We start from the raw sequence: 18,290 nt of genomic DNA, 5'->3' as shown, positions 1-18,290 counted from the left end.
CAAGGAAAGAAGATAAAAAAAATTAAAAATAAGCATAATAATTAGAAAATATAATGCTACCATTATTTACAGATTAAATGATTCTATACAAAATAAAATCCAAAATAATCTAGAGAAAATTAGAAATAGCATAATAATTTGGTAAATTCTTTAGAAACAAGATCAGAACACAACAAAACAAAAAGAAGATCAAAACAAAAATCAATTGCATTTCTATTTTGCAGAACAAAAATATAAAATGAAACTTTTAAAAAGAAAATTTTATACTACATAAAAATCGAAATTGAAATCTAACAAAAATAAGCAAAGCCTCCGCTCTGAAGACAATAAAACAAGATGAGAAGAATTAAAGGCTTAAATAAATGGAGTATATATATCCCATGTTATTGGATTGGAAGGCTCAATAATGAAAGATGTCAAAGCTACCCACATTGATCTATAAAGACTGAATTGCCCATTTGTGAGACATCATTTCTTAATCTTACTATTAATAAAGTAAATCAATGAGTTTTGATCCAAACTTGGAATGAATTTTATAAAATCTGCAAGTATGTGCTATTAAATCTTTGTTCTACTATATAAATTTTGTGTTGAATAATTTATACGCTTTCATTTTAAGCATAAGTTTTGCAGTGACCTCATTAAACTAATGTAATTGTTGGATAAAAACCAATTTTTCAGATTCAAATGTTTTATTAGCTACATTAGAAAATTAACAAATAAGAAATGACAAATCATATTCTTCCATCATATTTATTATGAAAGCCAATATTTAAATATCAAGTTTCATTGAAATAAATCAACACTAAATTATAAATTCTCCTCTTTTTACTGTATTCATATGCTTTGAATGTAGTTAGCATTGATATAAAATGATAGTGTTCCTTTCTAAAATTCTTCTCACTTTTCTTTGCCTTTTTAATATACTCTTCTTCTAGGTGTCCTACAACATTATGATTGAAGGAAAAACATACACGGTGAACCTAATGCAAAAGTAGGTGTTCTATATTATTTTGTCATCTCTATTTGTTCTAATTGTTGTTTGTAATTAATCCAGAGTCTAATTATTTTGCATTTCTATATGTTCCTAGTTACTGACTATTCACTTGAAAACATCTTGAATTTTAGGGTGGAAAGAATAGTGGTAACTAAAAGAAAATTACTTAACACATCATGTCAGGATGTATTTAGGACTTAGAATATAATTGTAATTCGCCAAACTCAATCCCATGCCTGCTGATGAATTAGGAAAAATAAGCACATCATACTAAGGAATAAGTAAAAATCAGAATTGTAATAGTACTTTTTAAATGGTAAAAATAGGAATTTCAGAACTCTAATGTGTTTTTAAAACTGTGTGAAATTGTTTTTTTTTTCCCTCCAAATTTTTATTTAAAATCCGGTTAGTTAATACATAATGTAATATTAGTTTCAGGAGTAGAATTTAGTGATTCATCACTTACATATAACAACTAGTGGCTATCACAAGTGCCCTCCTTAATCCCTATCACCTATTTTGCACATCCCTCACTCACTTCATCTCTGGTAATTCTCAGTTTGTTCTCTCTAGATAAATCTCTCTCTCTGTGTCTCTCTCTCTCTCTCTCTCTTTTAAGATTTTCTTTATTTATTTGACAGAGATCACAAGTAGACAGAGAGGCAGGCAGAGAAAAGCAGAGAGGAAGAAGACACCCTGCTGAGCAGAAAGCCCGATGCAGGGCTTGATCCCAAGACCCTGGGATCATGACCTGAGCCAAAGGCAGAGGCTTTAACCCACTGAGCCACCCAGGTGCCCCTCTATAGTTAAGTCTCTTTTATGGGTTTGCCTTTCTCTCTTTTTTCCCCCCTATGTTAATCTGTTGGTTTCTTGAATTCCACATATGAGGGAAATCATATGGTATTTATTTGTCTTTCTCTGACTGACTGATCTCACTGAGCTTAATACATGCTAGCTCCATCCATGTCATTGCAAATGGCAAAATTTCATTCTTTTTTATGGATGAGTGATATTACATTATATAGATATACAATCTCTTCTTTATCCATTTATCAATTGATGGACATTTGGGTTGTTTCCATAATTTAGCTATAGTAGGCAATGCTACTATAAATACTGGGGTGCATGTATCCTTTTTTTAAAAAATATTATATTAATTTATTTATTTGACAGACAGATATCACAAGTAGGCAGAGAGGCAGGCAGAGAGAGAGAGGAGGAAGCAGGCTCCCCGCCAAGCAGAGAGCCCGACGCGGGGCTCGATCCCAGGACTCTGGGATCATGACCCGAGCCGAAGGCAGAGGCTTTAACCCACTGAGCCACTCAGGCGCCCCTGCATGTATCCTTTTGAATTTTTTGTATTCTTTGGGTAAATAGCTAATAGTGCTATTGCTGGATTGTAGGGTAGTTCTATTTTTACCTTTTTGAGGAACCTCCATACTGCTTTCCAGAGTAGCTGCATCAATTTGCATTCCCATCAATACTGTGAGAGGGTTCCCTTTTCTCTGCATCATTGCCAACGTCTTTGTTTTCTGTGTTGTTATTTTAGTCATTCTGAGAGGTGTGAGGTAATATCTCATTGTGGTTTTGATTTGTGTTTCCCCAATGATGAGTAATGTTGATCATTTTCATGTGTCTGTTAGCCATCTGTGTCATCATTAGTTGTATTGTATATTCTGTATTTTTTCCTAATATTAAAAAAGTTGGCTTCTGAATAGCTGTATATTTCTTAAGTTCTGTCTTTTTTTATATTAGGAAAAAAGGGTATAGAATATACAATACAGCTGATGATGATATAATTGATGAATTGCGTATACAATACAGCTGATGATGATATAATTTGATGAATTGAGTATTACACACCCTACAATTAATGCTTTCATCATGAATACAAGCAAAATACACTTAAGGAAAAACCATCACAAAGTCTTTTAAGAGTAACCATATTCTCAATGACTAGCATGATAAAATTAGAACATAATTACAAATGTTTAATCAAAGAGGAACCAGCTTTTTGGAAATTAAGTAAGAGTTACCTAGTAAGTCTTGGCTTAAAAAAATTCAAAATATTTTTGCAAAATGTCAAAAAAGTAGTCACAAATAGAACTCAACTTTTTAGATCTGACCAAAACTATACAAAGGAAAACGTAAAACTTTCTTCTCCTTTTTTTTTTTCATTTTATATACAACAGATGAGAATATAGTGAATAAGACTGTGGTGAAGAGGAAACAGAATAATACGTGGCCAGGGAATCCCTGCTGGTGGAGTCACAAAGCCTTCAGTGACCACTGTCCCAGGGACTCAGGGTGTCTTGGCAGGTAGTTGGCTTCAGGCTTAGTCAACAGTTCATATACAAACAGTGATGTCACTTGCACTCTGAAAAGCCTATGAAGTTTGGCTGTGTGCAGAGCTAGCAGCAATCTGTGCCTTGTCACAGAAACTTGACAATCCCCTACAGCCTTCAAACATACAAAATTAGAACACCAGTTTTATCACATTGCTCAAATGTGCTCCTGCCAAATTCAGGAGTGGTTCTAGATTAAAATATTGAGGGTAATACTACAGGCAAACCTCATCTTATTGTACACATACTACATGTTTTACATATTAAAGGTTTTTGTGGCAACCCTATGTCAAGCAAGTGGCTTCATTCCATTTACTGGATCCATTTCACTGGCTCCAATGTTTATATAATTCATCACCTAAGAATTTCAGCAGTGATGGGGCTATTTGTAATCCATTCCACACCTGCATGAGATGTAGATTAGGGTTTTCATTTTTGCATGTGATGCTCCTTTTGCCATTGTCAGGATTGGATAGCTTCATTTTCTACATTGTCTATAGACAGCAGGTATTGATTTTTTTCTCCTTCTGTTTAAAAATTGTGAGGATATTTCTAGCTTTATGCCCCTTACTGGAAAGCCCACAGTGTGTTCTCATGCTAGAGACCAGAGGCCATTTAAACACTTCATCCATAAGGCCACAATTCTGGTCCAGATTCTGTCCTTGTTTGCAATGTCACCTGCTCACTCTTTCAGCTGCAGCACTAGTATTTACTTTTATTTCTTTGATCATTCTGTTTAATAATTTTTTAAAAGATTTTATTTATTTATTTGACAGACAGAGATCACAAGTAGAGAGGCAGGTGGTGGGGGAGGGGGGAGCAGGCTCCCTGCTGAGCAGAGAGTCCAATGTGGGGCTCGATCCCAGAACCCTAGGATCATGACCTGAGCTGAAGGCAGAGGCTTTAACCCACTGAGCCACCCAGGTGCCCCATTTGATCATTCTGTTTAAAGCAAGAATCAGTACTCCTTTGGCACAGGGCAAAGATTTTAGAATGGGCTCCATATGGTCTCTCTTGCAACCACTCAGTTCTGCTATTGTGAAAGCTGTCATAGGGAATATGCAGATAGATGGATATAGCCATATTCTAATTTCACTTTATATAAAAAAAAGTGGTGGGTTGGGTTTGGCCTATAGGCCATAATTTTTCAACATACTTTATTGTCTAAAATGTAGTACCATATTTAAAAATGGTTAATGGTTAATTGGTCATTTCTGAATGATGAGAGTGGAAATGGAAATAGGGGATTGGATCTTCTCTCTTTCATAAAAATCACTACCAATTACCTTTATTTAATTGTTGTTTTAATATTCCTTATTGTATAATATATTAAGTACAAGTTAAAATATATGAAATATGTTTATGCTGTTAAATTAATAACTGTGAAACAAACATTCCTGTACCCCCTGACATTGACTGCCCTCCAAAAGCCATACAGATATCATTTTCCATCCCTGTTATTTGTAACTACTTTCTTGATCATTGTGATAACCATTTACTTGATTTTATTTAATTATCCTAAGTAACATATTTCTATTTGTTTGCTTTGAATTCTAAATGAATCATTGCTTATTCTCCTACAACTTGTTACAGTCACTCAGAATAATGTCTGTGAGATTTATCAGTGTTGTTAAAAGTAATTTTGATGCTTGTTCCCTTCACCAAATTAGGGAAATTCTCTGTTATAATTTGCTCCAAAATACCTTCTGCCCCTCTCTCTTTTTCCTCTGCTTCTGGGATCCCAATTATTCTAATATCGTTTCACCTTATGGTATCACTTATCTCTTGAATTCTCCTTTCGTGGTCCAGTAGTTGTTTATCTCTCTTTTTCTCAGCTTCTTTATTCTCCATCATATGGTCTTCTATATCACTAATTCTCTCTTTTGCATCATTTATCCTAGCAGTTAGAACCTCCATTTTTTATTGCATTTCACTGATTACAACTTGGTTAGATTTTAGTTCTTTTATTTCTCCATAAAGGGATTCTCTAGTATGTTCTGTGTTCTTTTCAAGCCCAGTTAGCACCTTGATAATCATTATTCTGAACTCTACTTCTGACATCTTACTAATGCTTGTATTGATTGGGTCCCCAGCTGTCAGTACTGCCCCTTGTTCTTTTTTTTTTTGAGGTGAGTTTTTCCACCTTGTCATTTTATCCAGATACGAATAGATGAATGAGAGAACAAAATATTAGAAGAGTAACAATGCCCCCAGAAAAATATACACTAACCAAATCAGAAGAGACCTGAAACCAGCAGAGAAGAAAGGAGAAAGAAAAAGAAAAAATATATATGTATGATTAAACTGGTGAATAGGACAGAGCCACACACTTGATTTGGGTGTATTTTGGTCTGTTAGAAGAAACTGCCTCCTAAAAATTTAAAGAAAGAAAAACTTATATATATACAAAAATAAGGGTAAACATGATGAAGGGATGGAATGTGGCTGTAAAGATGGAAATTAGATTCTAAAAAAGGAATTGATAAGAAGTTAGTTGAAAAAAGAAAAAAACGAGGAAAAGAATGTGATCAGGCTGGAGACTAGAACAAATCTATGTGCTGATTTAGAGTATATTCTGTTAGAAGAAACTGTATCCCAGAATTTTAAAGAAAGAAAAACCTATATGTATACAAAAAATAAGGTTAAATACAATGAAGGAATAGAATATGACTATAATAATGAAAAAGTAAAGATTTTTAGAAAGGTATTGATAAGATAAAATAGTTAAAAAGTTTAAAATAGGAAAGAGGAAAAATCAAAAGAATAAGAAAAAAATAAAATTTAAAAAATTTAACTTTGAAAGACTAAAGAATCATGGGGGGAAAAGCCATGAATTCCATGTTCTGTGTTCCCCTAACTCTGGAATTCTGCAGTTCTCATTGACTAGTGAACTTGATCTTGGCTGGATGTTCTTGTTGATCTTGGGGAGGGGTCTGTTGCAGTGATTCTCAAATGTCTTTGCCTGAGGCAGAATTGTGCCACACTTGCCAGGGACCAGGCTAAGTAATCTGATTGGTTTTGCTTTTGGGAGCTTTTGTTCCCTGAGTGCTTTCTGTACAGCTTTGGAGGATGGGAATGAAAATGGCGGCCTCCCAATCTCCGGCCCTGTAGGTGCTGAGAGCTCGGGGCCCCACTCCTCAGTGTGCCTTCAGAGAAAAGGAGTCAACCCCTCCTTTCTCCCTGGCCACACTCCATGCTTGCCCAGCCTGTGACCAAGCATTTCTATCTATGGCGCATGGCCCAGTTTGAAGTCTCCAAACCCAGCAGATTCCTGCAATGTGTTCCTATGCCACTCCTCCCGGTGAAGGAAGGAGGTGGGTCTTCCTGGATCTGCCACTTGAGGTGTCCCTGCTCGAAGAGTGGCTGCCTGACTGTGCTTGAGATCACGGTTTAAGGTAATACCAAGTTGAGAGTCCACTACTTGGCTCCATTTTTGCACCTGGCTTCCCTCCTCTGACACCTAGGAGCTCTGCCACACTCATGTACCCCCGGTCTTCCTGTGACCCCGTGGGTCCTGAGACCACATTGTTCCCATGAGGGCTTCACCTCCTACTTAGTTTCTGGAAAGACATCTCTCAAAGGAGCAGACTTTTTATTTTTTTTATGTTTATTTTTTATTTTTTATTATTTTTTAAAGATTTTACTTATTTATTTGACAGACAGAGATCACAAGTAGGCAGAGAGACAGGCAGAGAGAGAGGAGGAAGCAGGCTCCCTGCTAAGCAGAGAGCCGGATGTGGGGCTCAATCCCAGGACCCTGGGATTATGACCTGAGCCGAAGGCAGAGGCTTTAACCCACTGAGCCACCCAGGCGCCCCAATGGAGCAGACTTCTAAAAGTTCTGATTTTATGCTCCGCTGCTCTATGGCTTGCTGGGAACTGGCCCCTCCCCCTGCCCAGGTCTATCTTCCCGTATTTCACCTTGAATTCACTTCTCTGCACGTCCTACCTTCCAGAAAGTGGTCGCTTTCCTGTTCCTAGAATTACTGCTCCTCTTTTCTTTGATCTCCTGTTGAGTGTGTTGGTGTTCTGCATGGTTGATAACTATCTAGCTGAACTCCCAGGACTGAGAATATTTAAATCTCCTACTCCTCCACCATTGTGCTCCTAAGACATTTATACTGCCTTAAAAAAACATGTCTAATCTGACTTTTTCTTTCCTCGTTTAAGGAATTCTTTTGACATTTTGCCTAAAAGCCTAATTCATGATGTGTTTTACAAATAGCTTCTACTTTATGCCTTCTGTTTTCATACTTATAGTATTTTTTTAAAGAGAATTTTTCCTTTGTGAAAAATTTTAGTTTTATCTAGTATAAAAAATGCCCCTTTACTCCAGGTGCCCTCTACATTATATGAATTTTGCATTATTGTTTTGCTTTTAAGATTTTTGTGTTTACTTTGAACTTTGTTGATAACTTCTGTAAAAGAATTCTAAGTTGATTACTCATCACCATTTTTATTTTCCAGTTTAAAGATTTAAGGCTAACTTTTTTCTCCAAATACTGCTTAGCTGTCCCTTACATCTTTGGTGTATAGAATTTTCTCTAGTTTGCCATTAGCAAACATTTTAAACTTTATATTACATTTCCTCTTTGGCCCATAAATTATTTCACTGTATCTCTAAACATCAATGCATGTGGCACTTTTCTAAGAATTATTTCTAGTAATTTTTAATCACAGAATATTCTTTGATTTCTATCCTTTAAAAGTTGAGTCTAACTTTGTGATGTGATATATATTCAGTTTTTGTAAATATTCTATATGTACTAGAAAATAGCATGTATCCTATAATTATTTACTATAATGTTCTTTTAAAATCATATGGAATTCTTCCATATTCCAAAATGATTTTTCTATTTAGTAATATATGTGTTAAAATCTAATTAATTTTTGAATTCCCTACTTTGAGATTGTAAATAATTAAGTAAAAATTTTAAATATTTACCTTTTTGGTGAATAAAATGTTAACATTATGAAGTGGTTATTAATTATTTTACATTTTATCTGATGTTTGTATAGTTACACAAACTTTCTTTTGTTTAGTATTTGTAAACTACATTTTTCCTACCATTGTCTTTCAATTTTTATCCAGTCTGGATTTTTCTTTTATTGAGTATGACATTCTTTCTGTAAATGCAGTACAAACGATCATCTTTTACTTTGTAGTTATTATTGTTTTTGTAATTTTTAAAGAAATGATTGTCTACATACAGATATCTGTCAAAGCTACTATTTTCTTTTAATGTTTTTATTGTTTTCACTTTCACAGTTAGCTCTAAAATTTATCCAGAATTGATATTTATGTGTTTTGTGAGCATCAGAGTGAAGATTTAATTATTTTTTCATATTAGCTTTGTATGGATTTAGCAAAGGCCATTTGGAAGAAAACACAACCTTCCTTCACTGCATTGTAATGTAATCGATGTCAGAAATTGAAGACTCTGGACCCTTTTTTCTCTTCTGCTAGTTTATATATTTATTCTTGCATCCTATTGATCTATAAAATACCGTACTATACTAATTACAGTGAATTTATTATAGTTCTTGATGCCCAGCCTTGTTCAACAGTTTTAAGATGTCCTTGCTTTTCTTGACCCTTCTATTTTCCATATAATTTTTGAAGTCATTTTATTATTTTTCTTTTGTGCCTTTTATTTTATATTCTTTTTTATTATCTTCATTTTAATGAATCTGTCATTTTATATTGTATCATTTCCAATCAATCAAATTCTTTATTATATGTTCTTTTACTATTCTTTTAGTAGTTTATTTAGATTAACATGTTAATCTCTGAGTTATTGACCCTAATATGCATTATTACTTTTATCAGTTACCCTGTATTGTCAAATTATTAAATCTTTTCATTCCATTTGCCTTCTTTTATGTGTTCATTATTTTTTCAACCATTATAATCCTGATACTTTTAAACCCCAATGAGATAATTTTTGTACAGCCAACATTCTTTTATATTCAACCATAAATTTACTTATTCTGGTGCTTTTCATTTCCTTCCCCATTTCTGTTTCTATATGCAGCTAATTTATATATCTCTCTGGAATTATCTATATTTTTGTTGTGAGTCTGCTTTTTTAAAATTATATTGGTTTGTATTCATTGTTAAATTTTTACCTAACCTTCCTCTTAAAGATTTTTTTGCCAAAATAAATTCTAGGATGACATTTTAAAGAATGATTTTAGGGGTGCATGTGTGACTCAGTGGGTTAAGCCACTGTCTTCGGCTTAGGTCATGATCTCAGGGTTGTGGGATCGAGTCCTGCATCGGGCTCTCTGCTCAGCAGGGATACTGCTTCCCTTTCTCTCTCTCTCTGCCTGCCTCTCTGCTTACTTGTGATCTCTCTGTCAAATAAATAAATAAAAATCTTTAAAAAATAATAAAAATTATTTTAGCCTTTAAACTTGTCATTCTATTGTTTTCTGACTTTCTTCATTTTTATAGACAAAGTAGTTGTCAGTCTTATTGCTGATTCTTTGAAGGTAACATCTTTGTTTTTCCTCTCAATAATTTGAAGATTTTATTTTGGTTTTCATTAGTCTTTTAAACAAATCAAATGTCACTTTTCTTTGTTTTTATCATGGTTGAGTCACATAGAGCTTCTTGATTCTGTATTATCAGTTTTTTAAAAAAAAATATTTGCTCTTGTTTTCAGAGAATTTAAGTTTAGCTCCTTGGCCACTCTGCACATTTTCCAACATTGGCAAAAGATTTTACAGGGAGAGAAGCTATGTAATTGATATACCTCAAACATTTATTACTTTCTCTCTAGGGCTACAGGACACCAGTGATTCAGCCTGTTTCTAGACATCCCAGCTGTTTTCTTGCCCAAACACAGACATTTGGCTTTTTCTTTCTTTTCAAAAAAAAAACAAAACAAAACAAAACAAAAAACCGGTGCCTACATACGACCAGCTAAATCTCTTTATAGGATCTTCTACTGAGAATCTGCATTTCCTGGAGCCCCTCCCTCACTGTGGCTCATGTTATTTTTTTGGTATGACAAAAATGCAAAAAAAATCTTGCTCTGTTTATCAATGTTTGGCTCTTTGACCTTTTGCTTCCAACAAGTCCAGACTGCCATAGTAGTCACAAATTTTTATATTATGCTTACTAGAGAAATGAAATGGGATATCTACATTTACCCTTTCTTTTTATAAAGCCATTTCTGCATATCCTTCCCATATTTACAAATAATATACTATCATGTGAATTTTCCATCTAGTCTGTTGAATTATTGTCACATTAGTTCAATATTTACTGATCATTTGCTATTTTACCAATATTCTTCTAAGTACTTGAGATGCACTAGTAAACAAAATGGACAAGAATCTCTGTTAATATTGTTATCAAATGAAACTAATAATGATATTAATGTGGGAAACAAAGGCAAAGGAAAAATTAAATTTCCTTACCTGCCTGTAGCCTAATGACAAGTCCTTGAAATAGGCAGAGTGACATTTCTCTAGAAACTCTGCTGTCTTGATGTTAAGACTTTGTTAAGGGTTAAAGGCAATCTTAGCCCAACCCCCAGGATTGTGTAAGTCTACTATATAAAAATTCCTTCGGAAACTTCCTTTATCTGTATCCCCAAAGATGTATGTTGGTAGACATCCCACAAGCATATGACCCACTGATATACATCTGAGGGGGTCACATGACTAAGGTTTTATTAGACAGTCATAAGTGAACTTTTCCTAACAACAGCTAGCCCCTCAAGGTCCTGGAAACCTTGCTTCTAAAATTTCTTAGGGACTTACACTATCCCTATCCAAACTTACACTATCCCTTCCAAACTTGAAAGTATATAATTGGTGACTCCTTATGATCCCGGTTCAGCTCTCTCTGTCCACAGGTCCCTCCTTGTGCTTTAATAAAACCATTGTTTTGCACCAAAATGTCTCAAGAATTCTTTCTTCTCTGGCTGTCAGCTTTGAACCTTAATCTCTTTCCTACACAAATATCATAAATGAGTGGATTAGGAAGAATTTTAGAAGGTGGTAAATGCTTAAGCAAAAATAAAGAGCAAAGTTAGAAGTATTGTTTGAAAATCCTATGTTTTGATAATTAGGAAAGCTGTATTTTAAAAATAAACTTACCAAGATCAGCCTCACTGAGAAAGTGATATATAGACTTGAAGTAAATGAGACAATGAACTATGCTGAAGAACATTCTAGGAAGGGGCAGCAACTGGTACAAATACTCTGAGGCAAACTCGTCCATTATTTTTTTTTAAGATTTTATTTATTTGAGGGAGAGAGCGTGGAAGAGCACAAGCACAGGGAGAGACAGAGGGAGCAGCAGACTGCTTGCTTAGCAGGGAACCCAATTCAGGTTCAATTCCAGGACCTTGGGATCATGACCTGAGCCAAAGGCAGATGCTTGACCAACTGAGCCACCCAGGCACCCCTTGGTGATTATATTTTAAAAAACAGCCTAGAGGACAGTGTGATGGTAAAGTGAATGAGGAGAGGTCTAGACACTAGGATTTTTGAGTAAAATTAGAATGAAATCCATGTTTTCAGGACTTTCTATTTCTCCCCTAACCCTGTCTTTCTACCTATCTATAATAAGTAGGATAAAATAAACACCTTTTCAAGATAGGAGCTTAGAAAACAAATTCCCCATTAAATATATTTTATCTTTATTTTACAGAGCTTTTTTACCTCATAATTTTAGAGTTTATGGTTATAATGGCACAGGAAGTATGAAGCCTCTTGAACAACAGCTTCAGGTATGACTTTTACTGTCTATTTTATCTTTATTATGTGTTTCTGTGTTCACCTAAATTAGGGTTGGCCTGTTAAGAACACAAAGGGTTGGAGTTATGTTTTGTTTTAAAATGAGGTCAACCATTTACTTTTTTTTTTTCCATTTTATTTATTTTTTTCAGCGTAACAGTATTCATTGTTTTTGCACAACACCCAGTGCTCCATGCAAAACGTGCCCTCCCTTTACTTTTGATGATGCTGTAACTGAACTAGCATGAGTTAGCTCCTTGGTGAATTACAGATAGAGACTACACCAGGTGGTTGTCATATAAAGGAAAATTTTTTACAACAAATAAGATCATAGGGCATAGCTCCAAAGCCTAAGCAAGAAGGAGCAGGTTCTTTTTATTTAGTGTTAAGGATGAAGATTCAGAAAGGAGAACTTTATCATCACATATAAAGGTAGGCATGAAGTTGTGCGGGTGTCCTTAGAAAACATCCCTATACACACATTTTATGTGGCTAATGAAGCTGGTACTCCTCATAGGGTGGAGATTTTAGCATTATAATGAAACAGAGGTAAGTGTTGGAGGGTTATGGGGATACTCAAAGTGTAAACTAGATAGGATCTTGGGCTCTTATCTTGAGTAAAGAATGCAGAGTCTTGCTTATTTTACTACAGATTTATTGTTTCTGATATGGTTAGGCTAGTTCCTGGCCTGATTGAGACTTAGTTTTTGTATTCCCTTGTTCCCTTAAAATCCTTAACTACTGAGGTTTTTGCATTTCTTTGTAATTCTGATACCTCCCGGGAAGCTCTGCAAAAACTGTCCTTGGGCAAATAGTGTTGGTAGGGCATAGATCACAGAAAAGAGCTGGGGACTTAAAATGACTTCTCTGTATCACAAAAGCTATATCTCATCTTTCTTTTTCTGGGGACCCCGAGCTTTCTGCTTAAAATGTGTCTCAAGTTAGCCTTATTTTTTGTTGTTGTTGTTTATTTCTTTATTTACAGCATAACAGTGTTCATTGTTTTGGCATCACACCCAGGGCTCCATGCAGTATGTGCCCTCCCTATTACCCACCACCTGGTTCCTCATCCTCCCACCGCCCCGCCCCTTCAAAACCCTCTGGTTGTTTTTCAGAGTCCATAGTCTCTCATGGTTCATCTCCCCTTCCAGTTTCCCTCAACTCCCTCTCCTCTCCATCTCCCCATGTCCTCCATGTTATTTGTTTATGCCCCACAAATAAATGAGACCATATGATACTTGACTCTCTCTGCTTTACTTATTTCGCTCAGCATAATCTCTTCCAGTCCCGTCCGTGTTGCTACAAAAGTTGGGTATTCATCCTTTCTGATGGAGGCATAATACTCCATTGTGTATATGGACCACATCTTCCTTATCCATTCATCTGTTGAAGGGCATCTTGGTTCTTTCCACAGTTTGGCGACCGTAGCCATTGCTGCAATAAACATTGGGGTACAGATGGCCCTTCTTTTCACTACATCTGTATTTTTGGGGTAAATACCCAGCAGTGCAATTGCAGGGTCATAGGGAAGCTCCATTCTTAATTTCTTCAGGAATCTCCACACTGTTCTCCAAAGTGGCTGCACTAACTTGCATTCCCACCAACAGTGTAAGAGGGTTCCCCTTTCTCCACATCCTCTCCAACACATGTTGTTTCCTGTCTTGCTAATTTTGGCCATTCTAACTGGTGTCAGGTGGTATCTCAATGTGGTTTTAATTTGAATCTCCCTGATGGCTAGTGATGATGAACATTTTTTCATGTGTCTGATGCCCATTTGTATGTCTTCATTGGAGAAGTGTCTGTTCATATCTTCTGCCCATTTTTTGATATGATTATCTGTTTTGTGTGTGTTGAGTTTGAGAAGTTCTTTATAGATCCTGGATATCAACCTTTTGTCTGTACTCTCATTTGCAAATATCTTCTCCCATTCCGTGGGTTGCCTTTTTGTATTGTTGACTGTTTCCTTTGCTGTGCAGAAGCTTTTGATCTTGATGAAGTCCCAAAAGTTCATTTTTGCTTTTGTTTCCTTGGCCTTTGGAGACATATCTTGAAAGAAGTTGCTGTGGCTGATATCGAAGAGGTTACTGCCTATGTTCTCCTCTAGGATTCTGATAGATTCCTGTCTCACGTTGAGGTCATTTATCCATTTCGATTTATCTTTGTGTATGGTGTAAGAGAATGGTCGAGTTTCATTCTTCTACATATTGCTGTCCAGTTTTCCCAGCACCATTTATTGAAGAGACTGTCTTTTTTCCATTGAATATTTTTTCCTGTTTTGTCGAAGATTATTTCACCATAGAGTTGAGGGTCCATATCTGGGCTCTCCACTCTATTCCACTGGTCTATGTGTCTGTTTTTATGCCAGTACCATGCTGTCTTGGTGATCACAGCTTTGTAGTAAAGCTTGAAATCGGGTAACGTGATGCCGCCAGTTTTGTTTTTCTTTTTCAACATTTCCTTACCAATTCAGGGTCTCTTCTGATTCCATACAAATTTTAGGATTATTTGCTCCAGCTCTTTGAAAAATATTGGTGGATTTTGATCGGAATGGCATTAAAAGTATAGATTGCTCTAGGCAGTATAGACATTTTAACAATGTTTATTCTTCCAATCCAAGAGCATGGAACAGTCTTCCATCTTTTTGTGTCTTCTTCAATTTCTTTCATGAGTGTTCTGTAGTTCCTCGAGTACAGGTCCTTTACCTCTTTGGTTAGGTTTATTCCCAGATATCTTATGGTTCTTGGTGCTATAGTAAATGGAATCGATTCTCTAATTTCCCTTTCTGTATTTTCATTGTTAGTGTATAAGAAAGCCACTGATTTCTGTACATTGACTTTGTATCCTGCCACGTTACTGAATTGCTGTATGAGTTCTAGTAGTTTGGAGGTGGAGTCTTTGGGGTTTTCCATATACAGAATCATGTCATCTGCGAAGAGAGAGAGTTTGACTTCTTCCTTGCCAATTTGGATACCTTTTATTTCTCTTTGTTGTCTGATTGCTGTTGCTAGGACTTCTAATACTATGTTGAACAAGAGTGGTGAGAGTGGGCATCCTTGTCGTGTTCCTGATCTCAACGGGAAGGCTGCAAGCTTTTTCCCATGGAGGATGATATTTGCTGTGGGTCTTTCATAGATAGATTTTATGAAGTTCAGGAATGTTCCCTCTATCCCTATACTTTGAAGCGTTTTAATCAGGAACGGATGCTGGATTTTGTCAAATGCTTTTTCTGCATCAATTGAGAGGACCATGTGGTTCTTCTCTCTCCTCTTATTGATTTGTTCTATCACATTGATTGATTTGAAAATGTTGAACCTTCCTTGTAACCCAGGGATGAATCCCACCTGGTCATGGTGGATAATCTTTTTAATGTGCTGCTGGATCCTGTTTGCTAGGATCTTGTTGAGAATCTTCGCATCCATATTCATCAGTGATATTGGTCTGAAATTCTCCTTTTTGGTAGGGTCTTTGCCTGGTTTGGGGATCAGGGTAATGCTGGCTTCATAAAAAGAGTCTGGAAGTTTTCCTTCTGCTTCAATTTTTTGGAACAGCTTCAGGAGAATGGTGTTATTTCTTCTTTGAAAGTTTGGTAAAATTCCCCACGGAATCCATCAGGTCCTGGGCTCTTGTTTTTTGGGAGGTTTTTGATCACTGCTTCAATCTCATTACTAGATATCAGTCTATTCAGGTTGTCAATTTCTTTCTGGTTCAATTTTGGGAGTTTATAGTTTTCCAGGAATGCATCCATTTCATCTAGGTTGCTTAGCTTATTGGCATATAAGTGATGGTAATAATTTCTGATGATTATTTCTACTTCCTTGGTGTTAGTTGTGATCTCTCCCTTTTCATTCATAATTTTATTAATTTGGGCTTTCTCTCTTTTCTTTTGGATTAGTGTGGCCAATGGTTTATCGATCTTATTGATTCTTTCAAAAAACCAGCTCCTAGTTTCATTGATACGTTCTACTGTATCTCTTGTTTCTACCTCATTGATCTCTGCTCTAATCTTGATTATTTCCCTTCTTGCATGTGGAGTTGGTTTGATTTGTTGTTGATTCTCCAGTTCTTTAAGGTGTAGAGACAGCTGGTGTATTCTGGATTTTTCAATTTTTTTGAGGGAGGCTTGGATGGCTATGTATTTCCCCCTTAGAACCGCCTTTGCTGTATCCCATAGGTTAATTCTTTTTTAGTTTTAACTTAGTTTAGTCTAGTTTATTCTTTTTTAATTTTTGTTTTCTACTATACATATAGAGTTAAACTTCAAGGTAATCCCCTTTCCCCAATCAATGCTACCCCTATAGGCAAACCAGTTCCTAATCCCCCTGTAACTTAGGAAAGTTGAGTCCCTTAACAAAAACATCCAAGATACCTTCAGGAAGAATCAAAATAACCTTCCTCACCCACACTGAGAATTTATAACCACTCTCCCAATTTTTCCTTCTGTCAGTGTTTCTGTGAATTTGTGTTTGTCCTGATAATATATAAATCTTATACTTGGGGTTCTTTCTGATGAGGTTCTTCCCTTTTTTTTTGCTTATATATATATATTTTTCTCTTGTCATATACTTATCAGTCTTTTTGTTTGTCTGTTTTTGTTTGTATACTTCATAAATCTTACCTTGTGGCCCATTTGGGCTGAGCCTTCTCTTTTATCTTCCCTTTTTTTCCTCTCTCTCTCTCTCTTTTTTTTCCTTTTTTCTTCCCCCCCTTTTTTTCTTTCTTCTTCTCTATTTCTTTTACTTTTCTTTTTTCTTTCATTTGGGTGGGGAATCCTGATTGCACAGAAATGTTCCAGGGTGCACATTGACTGCACCACAATCGATAAGTCCAGCTGCATCTGTTCAGTCATCTCTTTCCAAAATGACTAGGAGGAGGAATACCCAACAGAAGAAAAATACAGAGAATGGGCCTTCTGCAACAGAGCTAATGGCTATCGACATAGACAATATGTCAGAAAAGGAATTCAGACTAACAATTATCCAGGCAATAGCTAGGTTGGAGAAAGCCATGGATGACCAAACAGAATTGATTAGGGCAGAACTGAAAGCCACCAGGGATGATGGTCACAATGTTAGGGCAGAACTGAAAGCCACCAGGGATGATGTTCAAAATGCTCTCAATGAGTTCCAATCTAATCTAAATTTTCTAAAAACTAGGGTAACTGAGACAGAAGATAGAATTAGTGATCTGGAGGACAAACAGATAGAGAGAAAGGATCAGGAGGAAGCCTGGAACAAACAGCTCAGAAGCCACGAAAACAGAATCAGTGAAATAAACGATGCCATGAAACGTTCCAACATCAGAATTATTGGAATCCCTAAAGGGGAGGAAAAAGAAAGAAGTCTAGAAGATATAGTGGAAGAAGTTGTCTATGAAAAATTTCCCAATCTCACGAATGGAAACAACGTTCATGTACTAGAGGCAGAGAGATTTCCTCCCAAGATTTTAGGTTCTCGAAAGTCCTCACGACAACTTATAGTTAGAATGAGGAATTATGTTTTAAGAGAGACCCTCTTAAAATAAGAATATCATTGAACAGAAATATAGAGACAATCTACAGACAGAAAAACTTCAAAGGTAACATGATGTCAATCAAAACGTATCTCTCAATAATCACTCTCAATGTTAATGGCCTAAATGTGCCCATAAAATGACACAGGGTTGCAGATTGGATAAAACGACAGGATCCATCCATATGTTGTCTACAAGAGACCCATTTTGAACCTAAGGATACACCCAGACTGAAAGTGAAGGGATGGAGAAGCATCTTTCATGCCAATGGGCCTCAAAAGAAGGCCGGGGTAGTGATTCTCATATCAGATAAATTAGATTTTAAACTAAAGACTGTAGTCAGAGATACAGAAGGACAACACATAATTCTTAAAGGGACTATCCGCCAAGATGATCTAACAATTGTTAATATCTATGCCCCCAATATGGGAGCACCCAATTACATAAGAAAACTATTAATCAACATAAAGAGTCATATTGATATGAATACAATAATAGTAGGAGATCTTAATATGCCTCTCTCAGAAATAGACAGATCATCAAAGCAGAAAATCAATAAAGAAATAAGAGCATTGAATGAAACATTGGACCAGATGGACCTCATAGACATATACAGAACATTCCACCCTAAAACAACAGAATACTCATTCTTCTCAAGTGCACATGGAACCTTCTCCAGAATAGAC

At 35.8% G+C, this 18,290-nt stretch overlaps 1 protein-coding gene across 1 annotated transcript in view; it reads left to right on the top strand.

The window, feature by feature from the left end:
* The window catches only part of ADAM2 (ADAM metallopeptidase domain 2), a 137,290-nt gene that overhangs the window by 4,482 nt on the left and 114,518 nt on the right, over window positions 1-18,290 (top strand). Inside the window, exons 3-4 of the mRNA XM_045998251.1 lie at window positions 939-994; window positions 12,011-12,089. Coding sequence (XP_045854207.1) covers window positions 939-994; window positions 12,011-12,089 — 135 coding nt within the window. The remainder of the gene's footprint in view (window positions 1-938; window positions 995-12,010; window positions 12,090-18,290) is intronic.

The sequence above is a fragment of the Meles meles genome, chromosome 2, assembly GCF_922984935.1.
Source record: "Meles meles chromosome 2, mMelMel3.1 paternal haplotype, whole genome shotgun sequence".
Classification (NCBI taxonomy): Eukaryota; Metazoa; Chordata; class Mammalia; order Carnivora; family Mustelidae; genus Meles; species Meles meles.
The sequence above is the reverse complement of the archived record's forward strand: the minus strand, read 5'-3'. Positions and strand labels throughout refer to the sequence as shown.